This window comes from Hermetia illucens, chromosome 5 (genome assembly GCF_905115235.1).
Source record: "Hermetia illucens chromosome 5, iHerIll2.2.curated.20191125, whole genome shotgun sequence".
Classification (NCBI taxonomy): Eukaryota; Metazoa; Arthropoda; class Insecta; order Diptera; family Stratiomyidae; genus Hermetia; species Hermetia illucens.
Genome location: NC_051853.1, coordinates 99,859,605 through 99,885,652, shown reverse-complemented (window position 1 = coordinate 99,885,652; position 26,048 = coordinate 99,859,605). Strand labels below are relative to the sequence as shown.

The following is a 26,048-nucleotide window of genomic DNA, read 5'->3' as shown; positions in this document are numbered from 1 at the left end:
TCTATCTATTATATGTACTAACGTACTACTATAGGAGCTTTGGCACCCCAAGAGTACTGTAAACTGAAAGCTGCTTGGTTTTCTGGCCTAACTTCTAACACCTTAATCTTAATTTCGTCTGATGCCTCCATTCCTAGGTCCACCCCGGTGCAAATACAGAGGTACCGGGCATAATCGCCTTTATGTTGTAAAAATGTAAAATGAGAAGGAAAGAACCGAAGTGCCTGGTCACATCACCAGACTAGTCAGCAGAGTAGGGTACAATAATACGTTATGGGCTTTCTTGTGGCGCTACGGGCGAACTCTAGTGGTCAATAGCTGGCAGTGGGCAGTTACCCTTGCCCTTGCCCTTTTTTAAGACGGTCGTTTGACCCACCTTCATTAGAGATTTCAACATTCAAGTCACATCATTTTTTACTAATCAAATGGTTGCGTTTGTTTGTCTTCGGTTTTTCTAATAACCTACATATGTAACTTCCATTGTTCTAAATTTTTGTCTAATATCCAATTACATATAACATGAATAAGAACAATAATTTCATTTAAGATAATCATAATTAAGAGTAACTTGCGTTATCACCCCATTCTTTGCTCAATAAATTAACTTATCATAGTAATGTTAACCTAGGCGTTTGCTAGGCTAGACAACGAGTCCAAAATCTTTGATATGTGATATTTAAGCCACGTGGGTTTATTTTGAGAGTATCAAAGACCTCATCATTACCAAGCAAATTATCTTACCGTCAGCTCAATGTTTGAAGAGTTTTAGTAAGTATAAAAGCGATTGCTGCTTTGTTTTAATGTTCTAATCATCAACGGATTAGAAGTGTGGATGTTCACAATATCCCCGTTGCAAATTTGTCCTCATATTGTGTCGCGATTAAATTTGCATAGGCTCCGATAAGCAATCATTGATCACTGAGAAATCTTGACGGGTAAGGCACACCTCTGATTTTTAGAAATTAGGAAATTTGTAAAAGGTTAACATCAGTGGCAGTGAAAGTAATTCATATTAAAATTGTCAAAAGAGAGAAGTGAAATTTCAACCTCGACTCTACTCCTGTTTTTTCGTTAAAAACCGAGATTTTAAAGATTCGCCAGTGATAAGAATTAAGTGGTTTAGATACTGTAACTTAGTGAATTGGTGTAATAAATCTCACAACTGACATCGCATGGCATGCCGAAACAAGTAATCTAGAAAGACTGTAAGATAAGGTACTTTGTTGGACCAGTGAAGTGATTTCAATAATATGATTATCAGATCAACTATCAATCAAAATAAATGAATGGGTAACTTCTCTAAGTATCAGGAAAGTCTTCATATTGAGGAAATATTAGAATATGGTTAATTGCACTTTCTTTATCTAGTTGTTTGGAAACAGTTAACGATCGGTATTTGGTGCAGACTAGATTCTGGTCTTTCAGAATAAGCTCAATGAATCTGTGGCAACATTGTGAAATAAACATATAGCTGAAGTTCTACATATGCAGCTCTAGTGCCGTTACTGGCTGATGATTTTGGAGATTCAAATATAACTGCTAATAGAAAAATGCTTCGAGGAGTAAACATAAAACCTTATTGAAATCGGTTTACTGTCTCTCTGTCCGTCCGTCACACGCAATTTTCTCGGAGACGGTTGCAGCGATTGACACAAGATTTGGTAGAAAGGTGGAAACTGTGAACGCTCACGCATATAGTGAATTACATCCTTTTACGTTGAATTTAAGGGGGGATACATGCAAAACGAGGCTGTAAATTTTTTTTTCATCAAATATAGTCATGTGGGGTATCAAATGAAAGGTCTCGGCACCTACTTTTCCAAGTCGGTCTTAGTTTTGCCATTTGTTAGAAAGGTGGGGAATGCGGGGGGATCAAAGTGATCATTTTTTTAACGAACCCATTTTCAGAAACTACCCAACCAAAAAATCTGAAATCAGTGGGCTGTCACAAAATTTTGCAATATTGTAGGCTACATCATAGAGCATGATTCTACCAAATTTTGTGGCAATTCAACTATTACTAAGAAAGTTATAATAGGTCAAAGCTGTCGCTTCAGTGCAAATTCAAGACTGTGAATGTCAATATCACTTGAAAGTGGGTATATGCATATATTACGTACTACATACTAATGGAACAAATGCACACTCAAATCTTTATATAAAAGAAATACACAAAACCTTTCATACCTGAAGCGTCTAGCTTCGGGGTCCCGACTTGTTCTGATATGTACTCGGTATATCTCTGAGAATCTTATGTTGGTTATTCATGGGAGAATGAGCTAACAGTCTTGTGGTCTGCCTACTGAAAAACCTGATTATCAGCTTCTAGAGGAGATTCTTCTTCTTTTTCAATAAACTTTTTGATATTGAAGAATAAGCTTTACTGTATTCCCATATCATAATGAATTCTGGCTGCTCGCTGTTAAGGCCAACAGAGGCCATCTGAAGTAAGCATTGCTCCCAATATATTAACTTTCGCGGTATATATTCTTCCGATTTGCTAATTTTTGCGAGAATCTTTTGCTGTATTATCTTAGGGGGGCTTCCTATGTAACGTTAGATATTCCAAACTTTTTTCCCAATAAACAGTTCAAGTTTCGCGACAAATCGGTTTAAATTTTTGGTTTTGTAAGAACGCCAACATGGCGCGTGCTGTTCTATTGGCTTTAACTTCGGTCTAAAATTTTGTTCCCTACGTATTAAATATTACGAAATAATCGTAATCTGTCTAAAGCCAAATCCTAAGCTCGTTTAAGACCAACGACTATCGAAGTAAATCTCAGCCCAAAAAAGAATTTGCTAAATATGATATTGGCTAGTGGGATATCTCTACTAAGCTGGAGTTTCTATTAACTGTTGCCAATATTCATCATCATCAACAGCGCAACAACCGGTATCCGGTCTAGGCCTGCCTTAATAAGGAACTCCAGACAGGTTTTGCGCCGAGGTCCACCAATTCGATACCCCTAAAAACTGTCTGGCGTTCTGACCTACGCCATCGCTCCATCTCAGGCAGAGTCTGCCTCGGCCAGTAGTTGGGTGGACTTAAAGAGGATCGTACCCGTTGCATTTACCTCAGCATCACGGATCACTTTCTCGCGGGCCTTGTCTTAGACCGTTGTTGATATGATATGATTTATCTGGCCTCGCACATTGGTCAGGGTCAGCCTAGTCAGTGTTATCAATTTCGTCGAGATACCGAATTCTCTCTTGGTCGTGTACAGCTTTACCCTGGCTGTGCGATCATAGACGGCTTTAAAGTCGATGAACAGACGGTGCAACTGTTGTCCATATTCCAACAGTTTTTTCATCGTTTTCCGTAAAGCGAAAATCTGATCTATTGCTAATTTGCCTGGAGTGAAGCCCCTTTGGTACGGGCTAATGATGTTCTGGGCGTATTGGGCTATCCCGCCTAGCAAGACAGCGGAGAATATCTTATAGATGGTACTCAGCAACGTGATACCCCTATAATTGCTGCAAATGTTACCAATATTAATCCTCATTATTTAGTGGTTATACCCTTTTGCTGACGATGTTTGAGAAGTACATTGAATTTGGAGTAAAAGAGTCAAATTTTCAGTGCTCAAAAGTGTTCATTTAGTCTCTTCAAGATAATCTTCATTCAATGCAGTCTTATATGAGATGAGCGGGATGAAATGTGTGACCTTTTTTTCATACATACGTTTCTGGATTACTCCTAGCTTATTTAATAGGGCTGCCTAAGGCCACTGTAGCGGCCTAATAAATAAGCATAATTTGGTATGACTTTTTCCCGAGGGCAATGAAGTCAATTAAAATTCTGATGAAAGCCCTCAACTTTACATATGATAAAGAAAAAGGCCGGCCGAAACCTCAGTGGCGTGGTACATTGGATGGTGATGTTAAAGCTTCGCAGCTGCACCTGGATTAGGCCTTTGACAGAGCAAAATGAAGCAAGTGATCAAGACCAGCCAACCACGCTTCTGAATGGGACAAAGGTTGAAGAAGAAGAATTGTACATATGATAAACTATATAAATTAATTAATTTTTGAAAGTAATGTAAAAATGGTGGCTACACAGCTTACCTCGACGATTTTTTTTAAGGTCGCATGGTCGAACCAATTGCACCTAACATTTTTAGTTCGGGATGAACGGGGAATTTTTTTTGGTTATACATATACATAGCTAGAAAAGTACGCAGACTTTTTCCGAAATGATAATTTTTGCAAAAATGGCGTGCTTATGCAGAAAAAATTCGAAATTTTCCACGGAAATCGTTCCAACATTTTTTACAAGAAAAAGTCATTCAGATTTATTTGTTAAGAAAAGGAACAGAAATACATCTGGGGTACAAAATATGCACAAAGACAAGGACCAATGGGAGGGGAGGTAGAAGATTGGGGGATTGACGAAACATGGATTGGAGAGTCTAATTGGTGGAAAGAGTGACCTTAATTCACTTCCATTTGTAATGTAATTATAAATATACAATTAAAATTTCAAGTCAGTCGGTCAAGATTAATTCGAATTATGAGTTCGGCCAACTTGAAAAGGATAGTTTCGAGAAAAAAGGATCTAAAGTTTACATCGGAAAAGGCTGGATTGTGACAGAGTAAAATAATTAACTATTTTAATACTTTGTGTTCAATTCTTTCCTTTTGTGGACTTTTCGTCGAAAATAACCAGAAAAGCAGCTTACGTTTGTGAGAGAGCGTGCTATAAGAATGTTAAACTTTTGGCATTCAATTCTGTGGTCTGGAGTGTAAAACTCTCGATATACTTATATGGTATGGTTAAGCATGGTGTCGGGAATCTAACTAGGGGCTTCAACGTTGTTCCAGAACAGTACCTTAGGAATTTAACAATTGTGTCTCTTCCAGTAAGACCTTTCCTTCTCGCCGCGAGAGTAGCTATGGTATAATGTGGCGCGCAACCGCTATACACCCCCCCCCCCCCCCCAAATCGGTAAATCTTAGTTAGTCCAAACATTTATAGCATTTGCGAGAACTCCAGATTCTCAAAAAATGATTTCCACAAAGTATTGCAAGAACCGAAATGATTCAATACCTTCCCAATCCCCAATCCCATTAATTAAAATTAATTGGGAAGCTCGAATTTGGTTAGTTTTCAATTGGGATGCGTTCATTTTTCTTGTTATGCCAAAACATTCATTGCACTTATTTATGTTTATTTTCTTCGCCTTCCTTGTGTGATCTGTATTACGCGAGTCTTTTCATTGTATCGTCTCATACGTCTTCAATTTCAATTTGCTTTCTCCAAACTCACCTCAGGTAATGAAATAATGAAACACTTAGCGTAAATTAGGTTATTATGTTATGACTTTGAGATATTAAATTGCTGCTGTTATGAAATTGCTTCACGCATTAACGCAACCTGGATGAAGTGGCGTTCCACAACTGGTGTCCTTTGTGATCGACGTATCAACGAACGTCTTAAATCTAAAATTTACCGCCCGTCGTCCGTCCAGTCGCTCTCTATGGTACTGAGTGCTGGCCAACCATAAAAGACAATGAACGGCGTCTTGTGGTAATGGAGACGAAGATGCTACGTTGGACTAGTGACGTCACACGTTTAGATCACATCCGAAATGAGGATATCCGCGATCGTTATGGAGTTGCACCGATCGTGGAAAAGTTGCGAGAGAGGCGTCTTCGATGGTATGGTCACGCAATTCGTGCAAACGAGAATTCACTTGCCAAGATTGGTCTGAACATCGAAGTCGATGGTAAACGACCAAAAGGCAGACCTAAGCAACGGTGGCTTGATACGCTGGATGGGGATTTGAAAGCTTCGAGATTGCACCCAGATCAGGCATTCGATAGAGCCAAATGGCGAAGCCGATCACGACGAGCCGACCCCGCTTGTGAACGGAATAAAGGGTGAAGAAAAAGAAAAGACTTTGAGATATTAAAACAAGCAACGTTAATTTCAAACCCTTAAAGCTTTAACGCGCTGGTATTCGATGTCCTCCTCCCATATTCTGTTGATTAGGTTTTTGGTAGATGTGAACTGGGGATTCACTTACCCCTCGCATTATCTGGCCTTCATCGGTTCTTCTCTTACGGAAACTTTTCAATCATGTTTTCCCATGGACGTCTTTTGATGTAATCTTTGGCCGTTATCCTGCACACGACGTTGAAATTCTGGCTATTGAATCAAGATTTTTACGACGGTCCTAATTCCTTCTCCAGTTCGTGGCTGATCAAATGGATTCTGTTTCCTTGATTATGGAAATCATGAATTCTTTTGGGTATGTCTTTTGTTAAAGCCACGGTGTTACATAAAAAATATTAATGGAGTAAAAACTGTTCTGACTTTCGAAAAATTATCAAATTATTTAAATCGATTTTTAGGTTGTATTGGTTTTTTCCACAAGTAATGCTGTTCAAGTGAAAACCTGATCCTACGATACTAACGACAGTATGCTTTTGGCGTTTACAAATAACTTACCAGTTAACAATACTCATAATTAACAATTTCCAAACTTGGCTAACCTCGAATCTAGGCCTAGTACAAGTTAAATCTCTCACATTAAGAAAACATGGGAGCTTATATTTTATGGCTCAGATCGAGTCCCAGAGTGGAAATTCGAATCTCCACATGACATTAGCTATTTTTAACATTTAATATTAGCTTATTGAAATCGATTTACTCTCTCTGCCTTTCTTTCTGTCTCTCTGTCACACGCACTTTTCACCAAAGCTAGCCTCTCTAACGAAATTTCGTGAACGTATACAGTGGTTTAGAAAAAATTTAGATGGAGTTTAAAGGGGGATGTACATTTTCTTTTATCTAGTATCTGTGGCATCAAATGAAATTAACGTAAATCGAAAAATAAGTAATTGATGAATCAAAATAGGAAAACTCAAAGTGAGTCAGGACTCATTTGGGGAAACTACCCAACCCAAAAATCTGAAAAAAAAACGGGTCCAATTCCGATATCTGCTCAAATAACAATAACAATAGTATATTACCAACTTTTTGAACTTGACCGGAAAACCTTCTTAAGTTCGTCCTAAATTCACCAAAAAACAAAACAGTTTTTTTGGAGGATGTGATCATACGGGGTATCAAATGAAAGGGCTTGTTTCTTACTTTTCGAACCTGATTCTGATATTGGCTTAAACATAGGGGGTGAGGGCTCAAAGTGTATACTCCGCAGAGTGTAACAGGTCTCGTTCTCAGAATCTATCCATCCGATTCACCGCGAAACGACTGAATCTGCTGTCACGAAATTTGGTGAGAACATCTATGAATCCATTAACATACAACGAGTAGCATTATTTTGCATTTTTGGGAGAAATTTACACGAAAACCTCTGTAAAGTTCATCCTGATACACAATATATGTACCACAGGTTAAAGTTTAAGTAATAATATAGTAGATCATTTTGGGAAGTTTGAAAAAATCCGACTGTCGTTAACAAAGTTCGACAACGTTAAAATTGTGTATTTCACGCCAATTTATAGGCACTATAAGACGTGTATGACGTCATTTATCATAGAAACTGAATAGGTTGAATTTTTAGGTATGTACGAATAAAAAAATATGGATAGAAAATTCCTCGCTTAAGATGAATACAAAACCTTTATATTCGAAGCATTGTTTTCTTCAACAAGTATTACTTTGTCCCAAACCCGCAGATCCTTTCTTTATTGCCTTCGATCAGAAATTAATTACCGAAGTCGACAGGGATCTGATAACAGTCACCATCATCAACGGCGTAAGAACCGGTATTGGATCTGGGCCTGCTTGAGTAAGGAACCCTATATATTCCGATTTTGTGCCGAGGTCCACCAATTCGATATCCCTAGAAGCTGTCTGACGTTCTGGCCTCCGTCCTCGTTCCATCTGAAGTAAGGTACGGTTTCACTTTCTACCGCAGATTTTGTTTTTCGGGCTGGATCAGCCTTACCGATATGCATTAAGCGATTCGCCCACCAGATCCTATTGAGCTGGATTTTATGCACGACCAAACGGTTATTGTATAGCTCATAAATTTCGTCATTATATAAGCAAAGGAATCGTCCATGCTCTTGTAGAGGGCCAAACATTCTTCAGAGGTTGCAACTTTTCTTACTAAGAACCCAAGTCTGGTACAGTAAAAGCTTTGACACTGTTGTGAGATGTTTCCAACGCAATAGTTTTGTAATCTGAAATAGGTTCTGTTGGCTGCCAACAACCGTGCGCGGATTTCATCATCGAAGCTGAGCCTAAATATGTGAAATTATCAACGGTCTCAAAGTTGTGGTCTCTTATCTTTATTATTCTCATTTGGCCAGTGCTATTCGACGCTGTTGGTTTTCGTCGATTTTGGTGCTGACGTTGCCACCATGTACTACGTCTTGCCTTTAATAATGTGCAGTCCAAGATCTCGCACCGATCGTCGCCTGGTAGATTTGGATGAATGTAGACTGTACATCTCAGGTGTTTCTTCCCCTACTGTCAATATGGTTAACATGAGTCAGTAGTTGGGTGAACATAACGGCATTGTATTACGTTAAGTTTGAGGCAGGCACGATGGAGACCTAATCATACCTGACCAGAGGACGGTGGAAAGGATTTCCCCGAGCACCCAGTTTTTTTGGAGGTCCGAACTATGAATTTCCATAGAAAACAGTCAATTTTCATGTAATTTATACACCGGACCTGGTCCTAATGCATCTAAAAGGGCGGTGTAAAACTAATCTAAATCTGAAAAAAAACCATGAAACTGTCCCTAAATGGTATCCAGAGTTCAAAATAACCTATATATAGATATTTGCTCAAGTGAAGTCAATAATAATATACTATCGTCTTTTTAAGGTTTTGTGTGAAATCAGTTCAAGGTCTGTTACACGTGATTTATTGGGAAAAAACTGTGACTACTGTCACCAAATTTGATAAGAACATGGGATCTGTGAATCTATTTATATATAGCATGCAGCGCCACTTTCTGTTGAGTTTAAAGGGGGCTCCCCAGACATATAAAATGGAGTGTACAATTTGTTTTCACAAAATACTCGATCATGGGGGGTATCAAGTGGAATGGCTTGGTTAGTACTTTTCGATTTTGAAAGGAGTGACAAAGATTTTTATGATAAACTAGACATTCAGTCTGGCAAGAGAGATCTGTATGGGCTTGTTAATGAGCCGCGACAGATAGAAAGCGATAAATACTTCGAGGAGATTCCAACTGAAGAATTTGCTCATCCTTCACTTGGACATTTGAACCAGTTCCACCTGTCAGCGCAGCTGAAATCGAAGAGGCAATGGAACGAATAAAATCGGGGAAAGTCACAGGACCCGATGCATCTGAGCTCTGGAGCGAAAAGCTGGGACCCAGCTAAGTGAATTCTTTAATTGTTATTCAGGAAGGTATTACACCATCTGACTGCCAAGAAAGTATCACTGTTCTTATATGAAAAAGGAAAGATAGTCCAGTAGAATGTTCAAATTACTGTCTGATCTGGTTAGTTTTCCATACCATGAACATTTTTGAACGCATCCTTGACAACCGTATTCGCGAAATCATTGAAATCACCGGGAATCAAGCCGCGGATACTCATGGAGAAACACCATGAGAAGCATTGTCCTCTTTACATTGTTTTTCTGGATTTATAGAAAGCGTTTGACCGTGTGCCACACAAATTTATCTGGTATACTCTACGACAACACTAAGTGTCTGAAGATCTCGTGTGCTGGGTTCAATTGCTTTACCATGATCCATCGAGATCGATAGTAAGCGACCGCCATTTCATCTACCAGGGGAAGAACCTCATCGGATAAGTTTAAGTTTATGAACTGAGATAAAGTATTCTTTCCATCTCTTCAGTTGTTCAGCATCATGGATGGGAAGTCGACAGTAGACGTTCTTTACAGGAACATGGAAAGATTGTAGACTACATGCAAACTCTTTCGTGATGCGGTATACATTTTTGAAATTATTGCGATTTGCGGCATCTTCAGCTTCTCTGCGCCGCGCAATAGCAAATTCTCTGTTTCCTAGGGGTATGCTACTTCTCGAGATTCCGCTCGATATCGAAGTTCGAGCTCGGGGTCATGCCCGATATCACTCGCAGCAGCCAGGAGAGCCTTCATATCCGTTCATCCATTTGCTTCCACGACTCCGCAGTCAACCAGATCTTATGATGCCCCTTTGGGACATGCCGACGACCTGTGTAGCACCCGAGGAAAGACCATTTTTGATGGCGGCCAGATGCTGATTGATATTCTCAGGCGGGGTATTCAGTATATCTGCTATCCAATCAACAAGATAATGTCCCGTTGTCGAGCGACAGCTGGGTCGTACAAGCGGGCGACCCTACAAGTAGCGGCGGACGCAACACGTAGGCGAACGTAAGCTACCATCATATGGTGATCAATTTAGACGCAAAGTTCAGCGCCTCTCTTGTTATGCATATCCAGAAGACAACTCAAAAATTTACATCTGATCCTGCAGTGGTCAATCTGACTGCTTGTACAGCGTCAGTTAGTTGAAACCCAACTGATTTTTTGGCAAGCTCCGTTCTCGAACAATGTGAGGACCTCAGCTACCGTTGTGGAGGAGCGCACGCACATTCCGTTTTCAATAGCTAAATGTCGTTATGGTGATGTCAGTTGCTATCCAAGGCGTTGTTGACGTTTCGGTAGCAATAAAGTTTGAAAATGTGCAAGTTTCTCGCTCACAAAATGCTATCTCTTTTAATTGTCTCTTACGACGACCATGCGTATTCTTAAGCCCCAATTCACAGGGCATATTTATTCAAATGGTGAACCCGTAAAAAAGTGTATCATTTCAAACCAGTTATAACCACCAAACTCTTTATTATGTCCCCACAATTAAAATTTAAGGTTTACAAAAACTAAACACATGGGAGACTCAGTGTCGAGATTTTATAGGTTTAGAACCCAAAGAGAGAGCGGATAGCTATGGATAGGAACCGAGTCACCTATAAACAATTCAACAGAAATATTTCTTTAATTTTGATTAAAATCTTCTGCACATACCCAGATTTGGCCATAGATTTGGGATTATGATAATTTTGATAAGCTTGTGAATATAGTGCACTCGATTTTTATAATTTTCCTATTGGTAAATAATGAATTAAATATCGGGAATATTCAACGTATATTTACTATGAGCTAATATTGTTACATATAAAATCTGTTTCATTCTGTCAATCTAACAACTGTTGTTAAATATATAAAAGCAAAGTGTTGTGCTTCTAGGATGAACTAAATTTTCAAATAATGTTGTTATAAATTGTACGTGTGGGAAAGCGATTCAATGCCTGACGACTGACAAAGAGGCATTATCTGTCTCATACATAAAAACGGAGATATCTATAAGATATTCTCCGCTACCTTGCTAGGCCGGATAGCCTCATATGCTCAGAACATCATTCGCTCATACCAAAGTCCAGGCAAATCAGCAACAGATCACATTTTCTTTCTGCGGCAAGCGATGAAAAAACTGTTGGAATGTGAACTTCCGTTGCACCATCTTTTCATCGACTTTGAAGTCGCCTATGGTAGCATAGCCAGGGTCAAATTGTACACGGCCATGAGAGGATTCGACGAAATTGATAACACTGACTAGGCTGGCACTGACCAATGTGCGCAATGGCCAGATAAAAGCAGCAGGATCAATTTCAAGACCTTTAGACATCAACAACGGTCTACGACAAGGGGATGCCTTATCATGCGTCCTCTTTAACCTGGCCCTCGAGAAAGTGAGAGACAGCTTTTAGGGATATCGAATTGCTGGACCTCGACGCAAAACCGGCTTAAGGCAGGCAGGGCTAAACCGGATAGCGGTTGCTGCCCCGTTGGTGATGATGATAAATTGTATTTGACAAAATGTAGCAGGTGGACATACTTTCAAGCCTTGATTTCGATAAATTTTCATAGTTTCCTCCGACTTTTGGTAATGTATTATAGTTTGTAAGAAGGGAGTTCTTTCTCACCTTGTGCTGCTTTTTTCCAATCTTTACTACTTTGCTTGGAAGTACTAATTAGATGCTTCGATTTAATACCCTATACGTCTGTATTGACGAACAAGTCGAGAAACCTGAAGCTCAGTGCTTCAGGTATGAAAGGTTTTGTGTATTTCCTTTATAAAGAGATTTGAGTGTGCGTTTGTCTCATTAGCATGTAGCACGTAAAATATGCATATATTATGTGAAAATTTCCACTTTCAAGTAATATTTACATTCATAGTCTTGAATTGGCAGAGAAGCGACAGCTTTGACCTAGTATTACTTTGTTAGTAATAGTGTGATTTTCACCAAATTTGGCAGAATCATGCTCTATGCTGTAGTCTACATTGCTGCAAAATCTCGTGATTCTAAAGTGAACTTAAGGGGGGTTTTCCTGTCAATTACTAAAAAATCTAGTAATGTACTATTAGTAACTTCATTTGAACAGGTATCGGTATGGAGGGTACTTCGGAGCCTAGGCACCATATAGTGGCAGCCCCCTGATTTTTTTCAGATTTTTCGGCTGGGTAGTTTCTGAGAATGGGTTCGTTAAAAAAATTACCACTTTCAACCCCCTGCACTCCCCACCTTTTCAACAGAGGTCAAAACCAAGACCGGCTTCGAAAAGTACTAACCGAGACCTTTAATTTAATACCCCACATGACTATATTTGATGAAGAAATAATTTACACCTCCCTTTTGCATGTATGGGGACCCCCCTTAAATTCGACGTAAACGGATGTAACTCACTATATGCGTGAGCGTTCACAGTTCCCACCTTTCTACCAAATTTCGTGCCAATCGCTTTAACCGTCTCCGAGAAAAATGCGTGCGACGGACAAACAGACAGACAGACAGACAGACGGATAGACAGACAGACAGTAAACCGATTTTAATAAGGTTTTGTGTTTACACAAGAGAATACTAAGAATAGAATACTAAGATCAAGGAAAGAGATAAATAAAGTATGGTTGGGGTTATTACACTATGTTAAATCCAATATGATCTTTCTTGGTGGCAGGTCCCAAGACAGGCCAACCAAGAAAATGTCATTAAAAACGAAACGATCGGGTTGAGTTATTAGCCTGGGATAACTGCTAGGCTGTCCACCTCAGTTGATGCGGCAGGACGGGCCCGATCTTGTCGATAAATCGCCAAGCTTTCTTCACATGTGGACGCGTCAGGACGTTAGTAAATTAGTCAGAGCAAAATAAATACGTGTCTGCACACTAATTATTGGCTTGCTCACTATAAAGACTGAGGAACTCACAGGAGCTCTTCAGGAAACCCGCACTGATATTTGCGCTGGTGTACCACCAAAAGTTGCGTCATAGCACGAGAACACGGTCAAAATGACTATAAAGTTCTGGATTTGATTAATGATAACGATTTGATGATCACCACAGACAGCTCGATCTGATGCTGAGAAGAATGTATGATGACTATGTCATCGTTGCGGACGATCTCAATGGTCACGTGGTTGAACAGGCAGACGTGTTCATGGTAGAAAAGGCTGTGAGTGCGCAATGAGGGTGGCGAGCGTATAGCCGATTTTGCGGGCACCCATGACGTTGTATTTATGGTGGTTCATAAAATGATTGCCTCATCTTACTACATTTTACAGCGGAAACAGTAAAACGCAAATCGACTATATTCTCATAAGACGCCGACATTTTACCACCGCCACTCATGGCAACGCCGTTCCCTATGAAACCATCACACCTCAATATCGGCCGTTTATTGTCGTCTTGCGAACAAACCGCCGATAAAACAGCGTGAGGAACGCACTAGCCCGCCGCGAATTATATAGTGGCAATTTCGTTAGAAGCTGCAGACGGAGAAGAATGAAGACGAGAGTACCAAAAACGCGACAAATTGCACCAACTGATCCTCGAGGTTCGGGGTTGGGTGGGACCGACAATCCTACACAGAAAACAACTTGTTACGAAGCGACAAAAAGAGCCTCGGAATAGATTGACAAAACAGCAGAATCACTTTTGAGAACATTCGACATCAACAACGGTCTAAGACAAGGAGATGCCCCATCGTGGACCCTTTTTAACCTGGTCCTGGAAAAAATTATCCGTGATGCTGAGGTAACCGCAAGAGGTACCATTCTTTTTAAGTCCACTCAACTAGTAACCAAGGCTGCCGATATCGATCTCTAACAACATCAAATCGCACTGGTCAAACGAAAATAATAAAGATAGCAGATTACAACTTTGAGATTATTTATAACTTCTCCTATCTAGAGTCGAAAGTCACCACCGATAAAAGCTACGACGATGAAATTCACCAGCCGTTGTTCACAGCCAACAGACAGTCCTTATGTGTTCCTCCAAGACTTGAGTTCTCAGCAAGAAAAAGTGCGAAAACTTATCCACATTCAAGAGACGAATCCTGGGAAGAATTTTTAGCCGCCTACATGAGGATGGAAAATTCCGTAGCCTACATAACCACGAAATTTATGAGCGATACTACGATCGTCTAGTTGTGGATAATACCATAAGTGGCGGTGGGCGGGTAGGATAAGAGAGAGAGAAGGAGAGTATCAACTTGCCAAAACCCGGCACTGACGCACACAGGATATCGAACACTTCTGTTGCGTTAAGGACAAGAACGGTGTACTGCTTACCATCGATGGACAAATGGCGAGAATATTTCGAGCAGATTTTAACTGAAGAATTTATCCATCTTCCGTTTTCACAAGCGTGGCGACTTAGACTAGTTCCACCTGTAAGCGCGAATGAAGTCGAGAAAGCAATAAAACGAATGAAATCAAATGAAAGTCAAAGGACCTGACGACGTTGCATCCGAGCTGGAGAACTGGGTAAAGCTAAGAGCTGGGGCTCCATACTGTACTTCAGTGCATTCTTGAATCGAGTTAGTGAGGTAGATGGCACACCATTTGCCTGGCAACCAAATACCACAGTTCCAATATGACAGAAGAAAGGTAATTTAGCAGAATATCCAAATTACCATCTGATCCAGTTGCAGTCCCATACCATATCGATTTTTGAACGCAATCTTGACAACCGTATTCGCGAGATCATTGAAATAACCACAAATCAAATTCGGTGTGTCAGAAACTGCGGAACTACACAAACAATATACGCCGCGCGATTAGTCATGGAGAAACATCGGGGGAGGCGTCGCCGTCTCTGCATTGCGTTTCTGCATCTGGAGAAAGCGTTTGACGGTGTGCCGCACGAACTCATCTGGTATAACCTACGACAACACATAGTGCAGGAATAACTAGTGCGCTGGGTTAAATTAATAATAATAATCGTTGGTGCAACAATCCATGTTGGATCAGGGCCTTCAAGTGTGTTAGAGCACTTCATTCAAGACCGTAACGGTACACTTGGAGGCATGTGGTCAGCATTGCGCTCGCCCGAGATTATTACCCTGATTTGACTCAAGTACTCATTCATAGCTGAGTCGACTGGTATCCGACGTCAAATCACGATACAAATTCCACTGCCACCAGTGAGATCTGAACCGTAACCTTCCGTACGACAGCCTTGCGCTCTAACCACTCAGCTATCCGGACACTCTGGGTTAAATTGCTCTACCATAATCCGAAATTGTCCGGATAGTGGTTAGAGCACAAGGCTATCGTACGAAAGGTCGGCGTTCAAGTCTCACCGGTGACAGTGGAATTTGTATTGTAATTCGACGTCGGACAGTTGACTCAGCTGTGAATGAGAACCTGACTCAAATCAGGATAATAATTTCAGGCGCAATGCTGGGCGGGTCACTTAATCCGTATGGATGAGGATGATCCCACCCGGAAAGTCTATAAGGGTAATATCTATGGTAGAAAAAGAAGACGAGGCAGACCCTGCCTAAGATGGAGCGAGGGCGTAGGACGCCAGACAGCTTTTAGGGATATCAAATTGGTCGACATCGGCGCAAAACTGGGATGTCTGGAGTTCCTTATTAAGGCAGCCCTAGACCAGATACCGGTTGTTGCGCCGTTGATGATGATGATGAGCGCAATGCTGACCATATTGCCTCCTTCAGGGTACTGTAATCCTATATTATACCATAAGGGTCTTGACCGAAATGCTCTAACAGACTTCAAGGCCCTGATCCAATTATTATTATTATTACAATCCGAAAAGTAAAGTTCGAAGTATGGCGGGTGTGTCAAAACCGCTTTGTGCCTCCATCAGTGCTTATCAAGTAAGCCCTCTTACTACTATTCTTCGTTCTATTCATGACACGCCTGAAAGTTTTAAGGTAATTACTGAATTCCATGTTAGTGAGTACCACTGCTTTTGAATGTACCATATGTATCACGCAAACATACAGCAAACAAATGTTAATATGATTTTTATACAAAACTTTAATATCAATGAACTTAAATTATAAATAAACTCTTTTGCAGGTCGATATCCCAATTTCCATAATGATCATCAAAAAGAACAACTACGAAATTCCCGACTTCCTCAACGAACAGTTTTTCAAAAATGTTATAGCGAATAAAATTGGATCTAAGGAGTTTGAACTAATCAGCCTGGATTTTTCACTGGGATGTAACCCCGGTGATAATCATTTCAGCAGTGTTTACCGTGTGCAAGCTACTTATAATGAAAAGGGATCGGCAAGCCAAGTAGAAGATCTCTTTGTCAAGTGTGTTCCCTTGGATGGCGACTTGACAGAAGCAGACATTTTTGAAAAGGAGAGGCTAATGTATTGTGACATCATACCGCGGATTGAGAGCTGCCTAGTAAATGTAAAAACTGCACCAAAGTAAGTTCTAGTCCCTTACTAAGCCACCGTGGAGACAAATATATGCTATTTTAATATCAAATATAAAATCTCCTCAAATGGTAGATGCTACTACGTCGCGACCGAGCCTATAGGAACCATGGTCTTTGAAGACATGAAAATTGCGGGGTACGATATAGCAGATCGTATTAACGGGGTGGACATAAACCATTGTAAAGTTTTTCTGAAGAAACTAGGCCAGTATCATGCCGGTTCCATGTTGCTCCTGGAAAAAGTATAGCTCAATTCCTCTTCAAAATTATAATTCACAATAAATTTTTTTCTTTAGGAACCTTCGTTGAAAGAAACAGATAATTTAAAGCATGGTATATTCTCCTCGGTTAGCTTCACCAAAAAAGGTTTAGCAAGGCCAGCATATATGAATCTCGCAGAAATGATCGAGCATGCATCAAAATGGCCTGGCTATGAAAAAATCGTGATTAAACTAAAAGACTTCCTTAAAAATAAAACTTTCCTCGACAAAGTTGTAGACGAAATACGAATCTCACCAGGTGACATCGTAGGAATCTGCCATGAAGATTGTTGGGTAAACAATATTCTTTTCCAATACAAAGGGGGTTTGGTAACAGATGCTCTTCTCGTAAGTATACGACAACAACAATCTTGAATTGTTTCCAAATGGAATTCAATTGCAATAAACAATATTAAAATAAATAAATGTAATAATCTTCCATTGATTTATTTTTAGATTGATTTCCAAGGATGCACTCGAGGGAGTATAGGGCTTGACATTAGCTTCTTTTTTGCCGTCGATGCAGCACCAAATGTCTTGCGCCAAGGTACAGATCAATTGATTGAAGACTTCTATTACCCAGCTCTCCGAGCAGCACTCGAAGAAGGTTCTTATAAGAACATCCCTACAATTCAAGATATCAAAAATGAAGTTAAAAAGAAAGCTATGTTTGGACTTTTCGGTGCAGCGGTGGTTTTAGCTTTAACCTCAATAGATAGGAAAGACTTTGATGAAAATCCTGTTGATGCAATGAAGGATGATAAAAAAGCAGAAAAGATCGCCAAAATAGCTTGTTCATCAGAACGATTCAAAGAAACAATGAAAATTTTGCTGAAGGAATGCGAAAGTTATGGATTATTTGATTGATGGCATTGTTCAACCAACGAACTGTTCTACCAAATACTCCATAACCAGCAATTTCATTCAGTATTTCTAACAACGCACTTGGGATTTGTGAGCTGATAATAAAGGTGTGAAAACTGAACATTTGCTGTAGTTTTTTATTTTGATTTAAATAAAATTAATTTTTAACAATCATAGAGGACCTTAAAATTATACTGCAAGTCTTTCCTGCTTGTCATAATAGGGGATAAAAAATTGTAGGCTAACAACTTGCAAATTTCGAAACTTTACTGCTTCCGAAACGTCCATAACAGGTCGGATAGGGACTGACCTCACGGCTATGACCTCTGGCTGGCGAAATGGACTATAATTATTACATGGAATTTGCGCATGCCCTTCGACAACGGTATAGACGGTCCCCAGATTACCCGCTTTCCCCAACCTAAGTGAGATTCCCACGATATAAGCTGGACGTTCTAGACTTGTACTCTGGGGTACCAAGTTAGAGCGGATGCGAATGACAGCTAACGCAAGGAGTCCTCTCTTTACCCAGAAACCGGTTTCTGATCCTTGCTGCCTTCGCTGCTTTAACTAAAATCTGGAAAAGTAGTTATCTCAACACCAATATCAAATTTAGACTGTCCAGACTTAGGGTTTTTTCTGCGTTGCAATATAGAAGTAGCACATGGAAAGTGAGCCCCACTGTCACGCGGAGGGTTCAAGCTTTCCTCAATACCTGTCTGCGTCGTATCACCGGAGTACGCTAGCCTGATATTATTACAAACGAAGTGCTTAGTCGCCGCCAGTGAGCAAGGCAATTGGACACCCGAGCGACGTACCCCATGAGCGCTCAGTGCAGAACAGTAGAGGACGAGAGCAGGTTTCTTCGGAAGGCATGGAGAAAGTTTAGTCGTATCTGTCGTTAACATGCCATGCGCAACCAAAGCATGAATTACAACCATGTATATTTAGGGGAATCTGAAAAAAGCATCAGCTGGAATAGGCATATTTTGAAAAAGTTCCTAAAATTTGGGATGGAACGGATCCAAACAAAATGTCAGGTTATTACCCTAGAAGTATAGGTTGCTTGCTCTTATTATAAACAAGAATGATTAAAAGCACCAAATATTTTCGGGATATCACACATTTGAACAAGCCAACCGTACCAACAATTTTTAGATTAATAATAATAATACAACAACAACCAAAACAAGCTTGACTGTTAGTTGACTAGACGTTTCGCTCCGCTTATATTATCGATGTTGGTATCCCCATCTTCCTTCTTCAGACGAACAGTAGATATTGTTCCAAAGAGCTATCGCGTTGTACGGTTTGGTCAGTTCCTCAACTCGCTTTACTATACGTTATCAGCGTGTTTCTACCCCCGGTTTATTTTGCCCCGTTGAAGAGTTTTCGTACCTTCGTCCTAATTCTGGTTAGATTCCTGGGGGGTATATCCCTTCCTGACTGACTTTACTAGACATAACCGGCTCTCTATAGGAGAGTCATATTATTGCTCAAGTGCCGTACAAAGTGGTCCCAATCTGTTTCGCTGGGATTTCTTACTATTCATTTGACTTCGGAGTTGCCCTCAAGGTCGAATCTGATTATTCTGTGATCCGGTATAAAAGGTTCATACGACATACTCCAAGTCTAGTGCTGGTCCCGAATATTGGAGTGTTCCCTATGTCCTAATAAATATTTCTCACTTATTGCCAAATATAAATTTAAGAACTTAGTCATCTCTTTGTGTGGTGTCGCTGCTTTCTCAGAGTTTGTGATGACGTTGGTATTACAGCCCAAGAGAAATGGTAGCGCCCTATTTCCGCAGAAATTTGCCAGTCTGTTATTGATGGAAATTGCCGTTGCAAGCGTTGCAGATGCAGTTCTTGCATGGTGCTGGTTTACCTAAGCAATCTTAGTACTAACCATTGGCTCCATTAATGTGTGCAGCTTTTCTCTATTCTCGTAGTGTCATCCTCTTCCTCTGACATGACATTTTCCTACGTATCACTATTCGCCTTGAGCCCTAGAAAATTCAAGTCTTACAGCTTTTCTTCCTAATTGCTCATTATATCCACTTATCTGCTCGGTCCTGCCCTTCCAGCCTCTATGGCCTCCACGTTTCTCGGTAGGCTTTCCACCAGGTATATCCTCCGAAGTATATTTTCTTGTGCTTTCCCTGTACACATGCACAGGTGTATTGGCAATTCTATAGTTGATAATACAATGGCGCCGTTTGATTACCTTCTCCTAACCGGGATTTCCTCCCTGTTGGGTTCGTAATTGGTCTTTTGGGAGTATTCCCTTTTTGTGGGCTGATGTCCGCTCCTATCCTCTTCCTTGGCTCCATCGTTCAAAGCTTAGGCCTATTCTGAGCCTTATTACGAGCTGTCTACTTCTTTAATGCGTTTTAGGATTACTCCGTTTGAGTGTGTTGATGACCGAAATGATTTCTCTTCTTTGGAGGAATGTGACTATCCATTTCATCCATACCGGATGTAATACGGTTAAGAACAATGGTGAAGTGTTAGTTATGCCTTTTCAGTTGCTCTGCATCAAGAATGCTCAACGGTATTGGCAGGCGGGATACTCAGTGTATCCGCCCTCCGATCAGCATATTATATTATACAAGCGGTCGATGTTGAACTTGCGGATTTGCAGCTCTCTGAAACTGCGAGAGGCGAACTTAAGCAATCATTAGATGGTTGTAGAAATCACTAACTGTTTGTAAATAACTATAACAACATAACCATTTTATGTGCATATTTTTCACATTCTCTCTTGACATTTTCATAAAATTAAATTGTTTGATAATTTGTTTCACTGAACTGTGTCATTCATTCAAGGTCCGGCTGCAAAGGTTTATCTTTGTAAAGGTGAGGATACACTATTTCTCGGATTTTCAGTAGGGAATGTTAATTAGAATTTACTTTACCAAATAAGAGTAATAATAAGAGATTTAATTTAATTAATTTAACCTAATTTAAAGAAAAAAACTTTGACTTGTATACGATTTAAACTGTGACCGTCTCGACTTAACGATCGATTTCAAAAGGGCAAGCTTTTTGACCAGATCTAGCGCAGCCTCACCGCTAGATCGCTAGATTCAATGAACGTCTTCTCGCTGGACCGGTCGCTTTGAGTTTGTGCCGCTCTTGTACTCCCCTGTGTGTCAATTCACAGTGCGGCAGATTGCAGTTGTCTCCACCTAGTGATTTCTTCGCCTCTCTTGTTATGCATATCCAGAAACTAGCGATCTGATTACTCGCATGGTGTCGATTATTGGAAAGCTAAATCACCTTATGACAGGGTTTGTGCTCGAACAATGAGTCATCAATGACGTGGTGGTAGAAGCTGCAGAAATCCACAAACCTCCTGCCGTTATTGAAATGGTTGCCAAGACTGTGCGATGAGGAAGGCATGTTCGAGCAAGATTTTGTTAGATTCTGCGTTGGTGTATAGATCGCCCATCACCATTATAATGTCACCTTTAGGAAGCCTCCCCTGAATCGCGTGTAATTGCTTTTTCACTATATCGAAAGTCTCCGTTAGTTCATGGCCCGGTACAATTGTTCCTTAAATTGGACCAGAATCTTGTGGCCAGGAGTGTGTCAGAAACTGGCTCCTAGGTCAAAAGACCGCGATTTGCTTTAGCCGTCAGAAACCACCCGATACCAAATTCGCTCTTCTACCACTTGGCTTTCCGAATGTGTGTATGGTGGGGGAGAAGCTACAGCACCTTTGACTCCTGACACCTTTCACACTTAGGCCGTGTTGGCCCATTGTACCCGCCAGCCCCCTCTAACGGAATATTCCGGATTCGTTAACGTATCGCAGGATTTCCGTTAGTGGATGTGATGCTACCCGTCGCAATTGGAGGACATCGGCACCAAAGATCTGATGCCTGATGCGTCCATAGGCGGGGCATTCACATAGGAAATGCTCCGTGGATTCCGCTTCCTCATTACAGGAGGGACACGTATCATCTTCGCTAATTCCTGTTCTGAACATATGCCCAGGTAGTGAATTGTGCCCACAATACACCTTTAAGTTCTCCTGCTTTTCGACAGGATAAACTTTGCCGTACGTATGTTCGGTTCTGGCAGGAAAAGTTTGGTGTGTCGAGCAGCATTTAGGCTCTGCCACCTGTCATTATGGGAAGCTTGTTCCCAGTTTTTGAAAACAGACTTAGCCAATGCTACTGATACTCCAATTGCTGGCTCCGGTCCCGGCATAGGGGAGATTGACCCCTCTTTCGGTAAAGCGTCCGAGATTTCATTTCCTCTACGCCACAGTGACCAGGTACCCAGAGTAGTTCCTCCGTATTGAATCTAGACATAGAGTTCAAACGGTTTCTGCATTCCTGAACGATTTTCGAGGTGATCAAAGGACTGCTCAATGCCCTCAATGCAGCTTGGTTGTCACTGCAGATTGCGATGCGCCTGCCCTTCAACCGCTCGTCAATCACCAAATTTGCCGCCCGTAGGATCGCATAAACTTCGGCTTGAAAAACCGTTGCATATTGTCCCAAAGGAAAAGCCCACTTCTCGTTTTTATTCGAGAGGTAGACACCGGCTCCAGAACCCTCTTCTGTTTTTGAGCCATCGGAGTAGAAGACTTCCGTATATCCCGCCACGCATTCCTCTGGGTCTTCCCAGTCCTCTCTACGCTTCAGGGTACCTTCATATCTTCTACCAAACAGATATATGGGGACACGAAAATCGGAAGACATTGTAAGAACTGGATTCAATCCTCCCAGTAACTCTTCTAATGCTCTGTGCCCCCATATCCGTTATTTTCCCATAGGTTTAATCGAATTAGTCTATGAGCTGCTCTCATTGCAAATTGAGTAATGCATTCAGAGCTGCGCCGGATGTTGTGCTCATGGCACCAGTGATACCCAGACACACAGTTCTTTGCAGTGCGGCTAGTTTACGGTGAAAACCTTTTTGTCTCAGTTTAATCCGTAACATCGGCCTAATGATGGCAACGTATATCCACATTACCACATGAGGCCTGAGTCCCCATATCGAGGAAAAGGTCCGTCTGCACAGCCCACAAGCTGTGAGAGCTCGTTTCATCTTTACCTCTATATGTTTGTTCCAAAGAAGTTTTTTTATCTAGAGTGACTCCCAGATATTTCACTTCTTCGGAGAGTTGAAGGGTAGTACCCCTCATCTCAGGGAGACACAGTCCATCCAGTTTTCTCCTTTTTGTGAATAAAACCATTTTGGTTTTATTTGGATTAACTGACAGACCATGTCTGAGGTACCAGCTGTCTATCAAATCAACGGCACGTTGTATGTTCCTACACACCGTTCCAAGATCCCGATCAACATCAAGCACCGCCACGTCATCAGCATAAGCTTGAGCGTGTATTGGCAAATTTTGCAGTTCGCATAGCAGTGAGTCGATCAGCATACTCCACATAAGCGGCGAAAGCACACCTCCTTGGGGGCAGCCCTTTGTTGCTTCCGCAGTCAGGTAGCGATCGACCCCTACCTCAGCGCACAGCAATCTTTGCGTTAGCATAGCATGGATCCACTTAATTAAAGCATCATCAACACCATGCGCGGCATCACAAAAGCCCCAGTCAAAAGCCCCTTCAATGTCCACGAACACCCCCATCGCGTACTCACCATTCAAAGTTGCGCCCTCTATCTTTGTGACCAAAGAATGAAGAGCAGACTCACAGGACTTTCCACGTTGGTAAGCATGTTGGTTTTCATTAAGTGGGTGTGACCTAAGTGCGTTTCCACAAATGTGATGCTCCACCAGTCTTTCCAAACCTTTCAGCAAGAATGAAGTCAAGCTGATCTGTCTGAAGTTCTTTGGATTAGAATAGTCATCCTTCCCAGGTTTCGGTATGAAGACTACCTTAAACTGTTACCAAGAAGAAGGCACGAAGCCCAGAGCAAGACATCCTCGAAAAATATTTCTTAGAGGTCGCTCTAAATGCTCCATACCCTCCTTTAGCATTGCCGGATAGATGCCATCCATGCCAGGTGTTTTGAAATATTCAAAGGACAGTATGGCAGCTCTTATCTTTTCATGGGTAATAACCGCTTTCGCAGTGTTCCGCCAACCGTAAACTCTCCCCCTATCAGTTCTCTTACCCTTTCTCCCGGGTCGTGTACTTCCAGGAGGGTCTGTGCTGAATCCAGTCTGGAGCTCGTGAAAGTACCGTCGGGTTTTCTACGAGAATCCAACTTGGCCGACTCGTCCCTTATGAGGACTCTGCACAGCCTTAAAGTCTCTCTTTCGCCTTCCAGTTCCTCACAGTACGCTCCAAAGGAGTTTTGTTTCGAACACCTAACGAGCCTTTTACATTCATGCTGTGAGTTCCTGAAATTCAACTAGTCTTCGTTCTTGTTACTTTTGCAAGCACGGTTTAGAAGTCGCCTTGTTGATTTCCTGAATTTTTGCAGTTCTCGGTACCACCAAGGAACTGTTTTACCGCTTTGGCCTCGGGAAATATTACAAGCCTCTTCATAGCACTCTAAAAGTGTGCCGTTCAGAGTTTTCAATTCATCTTCCAGCGTCAAAGGAGTCCTTAGTCGCCTAGGGAACTGTACTTTATTGCCAAGCAGTTCATCGAACTTTACCCAATCCGTTTTCCTAGGGTTCCGTCTTTGTACTGCAGACTGTTCGCCCGCAATAGTCAGATTGAATTCTAGATATCGCTGATCTGACAGTGAGACCTCGTCTAGCACTCACCAGTGTGTAATCAACTCTAACAATTTTGGGGTACAGATTGTTAGGTCAATTATTTCGCTTCTTCTCAATCCCACGAACGTAGGGGCGCACCCTACGTTCGCAGTCATAAGACCAGCTGAAGTGACGAAATCAAATAGCTTCTCCTCTCTTGGACTGCATTTGCTACTGCCCCAACAAATATGTTGAGCATTCGCATCGCAACCTATTAAGAGTTCGAGACCACTTGATTCTGCATACGCCACGAGATCCCTAAGCTCTTGCGTCGGTGGAGGATACAAAGAATCATAGGGTAAATAAGTGGAGGCAACTATGATGTTTTTCCTCTCGCCATTTATCTGGTATTGTATGATGACCGTAGCTAACTCCTGGGAACAATATTGTCTCAGCATAGTTGCGTCTAACCGTCTTGACATCAGGACGCAAGCCCTCGGTCTTATGGATCTTTCGTCGTAGAAAATCCTAGCCCCCTTTACTGATCCAATGCCACAGATTCTGTTAAATCGAACCCACTGTTCTTGCACCAGAAAGATATAGGGGAAATCCTGTAGCTTTGTCATTCTCTCTGCCAACAGATAGGAGGGAGCTTTGGCATGCTGTAGGTTGATTTGACCAATCTTTATGTTTTTCGACATAAACTTAATCTATTGTGTTATGGAAAACAGTTAGAAGCGTATGCGGCAGTCCGCTTGTGACGATGTTTCCCCAACACCGTACCGCCAGAGACTCAATCCCCTCGTGATTCATTTCTCTAAGAAAAGCCGTACTTGGAAGTACCGCAGTTCCCATGTTCTCATCCACGAAAGATCTCACCTCATCCCGCAGAACATTCGTCTGTTTTCCACTTAGCACCTTAATTCGTTTGCGGTGTCCGGGTTGCATAGATTCGATCAGTCGAACTGGCATCAAGTCAGTTTCGTTCACGTCTCTGGCTTCCCTTCCTTCCGCCTGTTCCTTGGAAGGTGTAGGAGAAGTTACTAGCAGGTAGGATTCACTCTGTAGTCCCTTCCCCAGTGCGAGCCCCCATACGGGGGTTGCGCCCCTGTATGCACTATGCTCCGCGCGCGTCTCCATTCTGGGAGAGCTATCCGAAGATGCTGCAATTTGCTCTATGTTGTGTGAGTCGAAGAGATAATCCACACGCCCTACAGTTTCCTGATATGACTGAATTTCAGTCTATATAGGAAAAAGTGGAGCACCATATGGTGACTTCCCCTGAGCACATTCAAACTCTGTTGGTCCAGTTCGAATACCAAGCTGAAACCCTCCACGTTTGTAGATTTATCCTTCCTGGCATTCGTGAACGTTACCCTTCAGTGTCCAAAGTCCATGCCCGGGTTCTGTTCACCCAGCATGTCGATCCTCTGCCTTCCTTCGAGGGCTCAGTAGCCAATATCCGACATATTCTGCCCTGCGTAACTCAGTGTTCACAATAGTGAACTTAGGCCGACCGCCGGAACTCAAAGTTGGGATTACCTGATGCAGCCACTTTAAGGCA

The 26,048-nt window shown here is 41.5% G+C and overlaps 1 protein-coding gene across 1 annotated transcript; it reads left to right on the top strand.

Annotated features, from left to right (window-relative positions):
- The first annotated feature begins 795 nt into the window (after positions 1–795).
- LOC119658427 lies at positions 796–17,975 on the top strand. The gene is made up of 5 exons (XM_038065825.1): positions 796–935; positions 16,355–16,719; positions 16,804–16,972; positions 17,027–17,338; positions 17,447–17,975. Exons 2-5 carry the CDS (start codon positions 16,376–16,378, stop codon positions 17,855–17,857), a joined length of 1,236 nt encoding a protein of 411 aa, XP_037921753.1. The 5' UTR covers positions 796–935; positions 16,355–16,375; the 3' UTR covers positions 17,858–17,975.
- The last annotated feature ends 8,073 nt before the right edge of the window (positions 17,976–26,048 follow it).

What these genes read in the sequence shown, in the direction of transcription:
- LOC119658427 (XM_038065825.1), top strand. Translation starts at nt 16,376, where the DNA reads ATGATCATCAAAAAGAACAACTACGAAATTCCCGACTTCCTCAACGAA. An exon ending in CCATGTTGCTCCTGGAAAAA is followed by an intron (nt 16,973 to 17,026) that starts GTATAGCTCAAT and finishes TTTTTTCTTTAG; the next exon opens with GAACCTTCGTTGAAAGAAAC. An exon ending in TGGTAACAGATGCTCTTCTC is followed by an intron (nt 17,339 to 17,446) that starts GTAAGTATACGA and finishes ATTTATTTTTAG; the next exon opens with ATTGATTTCCAAGGATGCAC.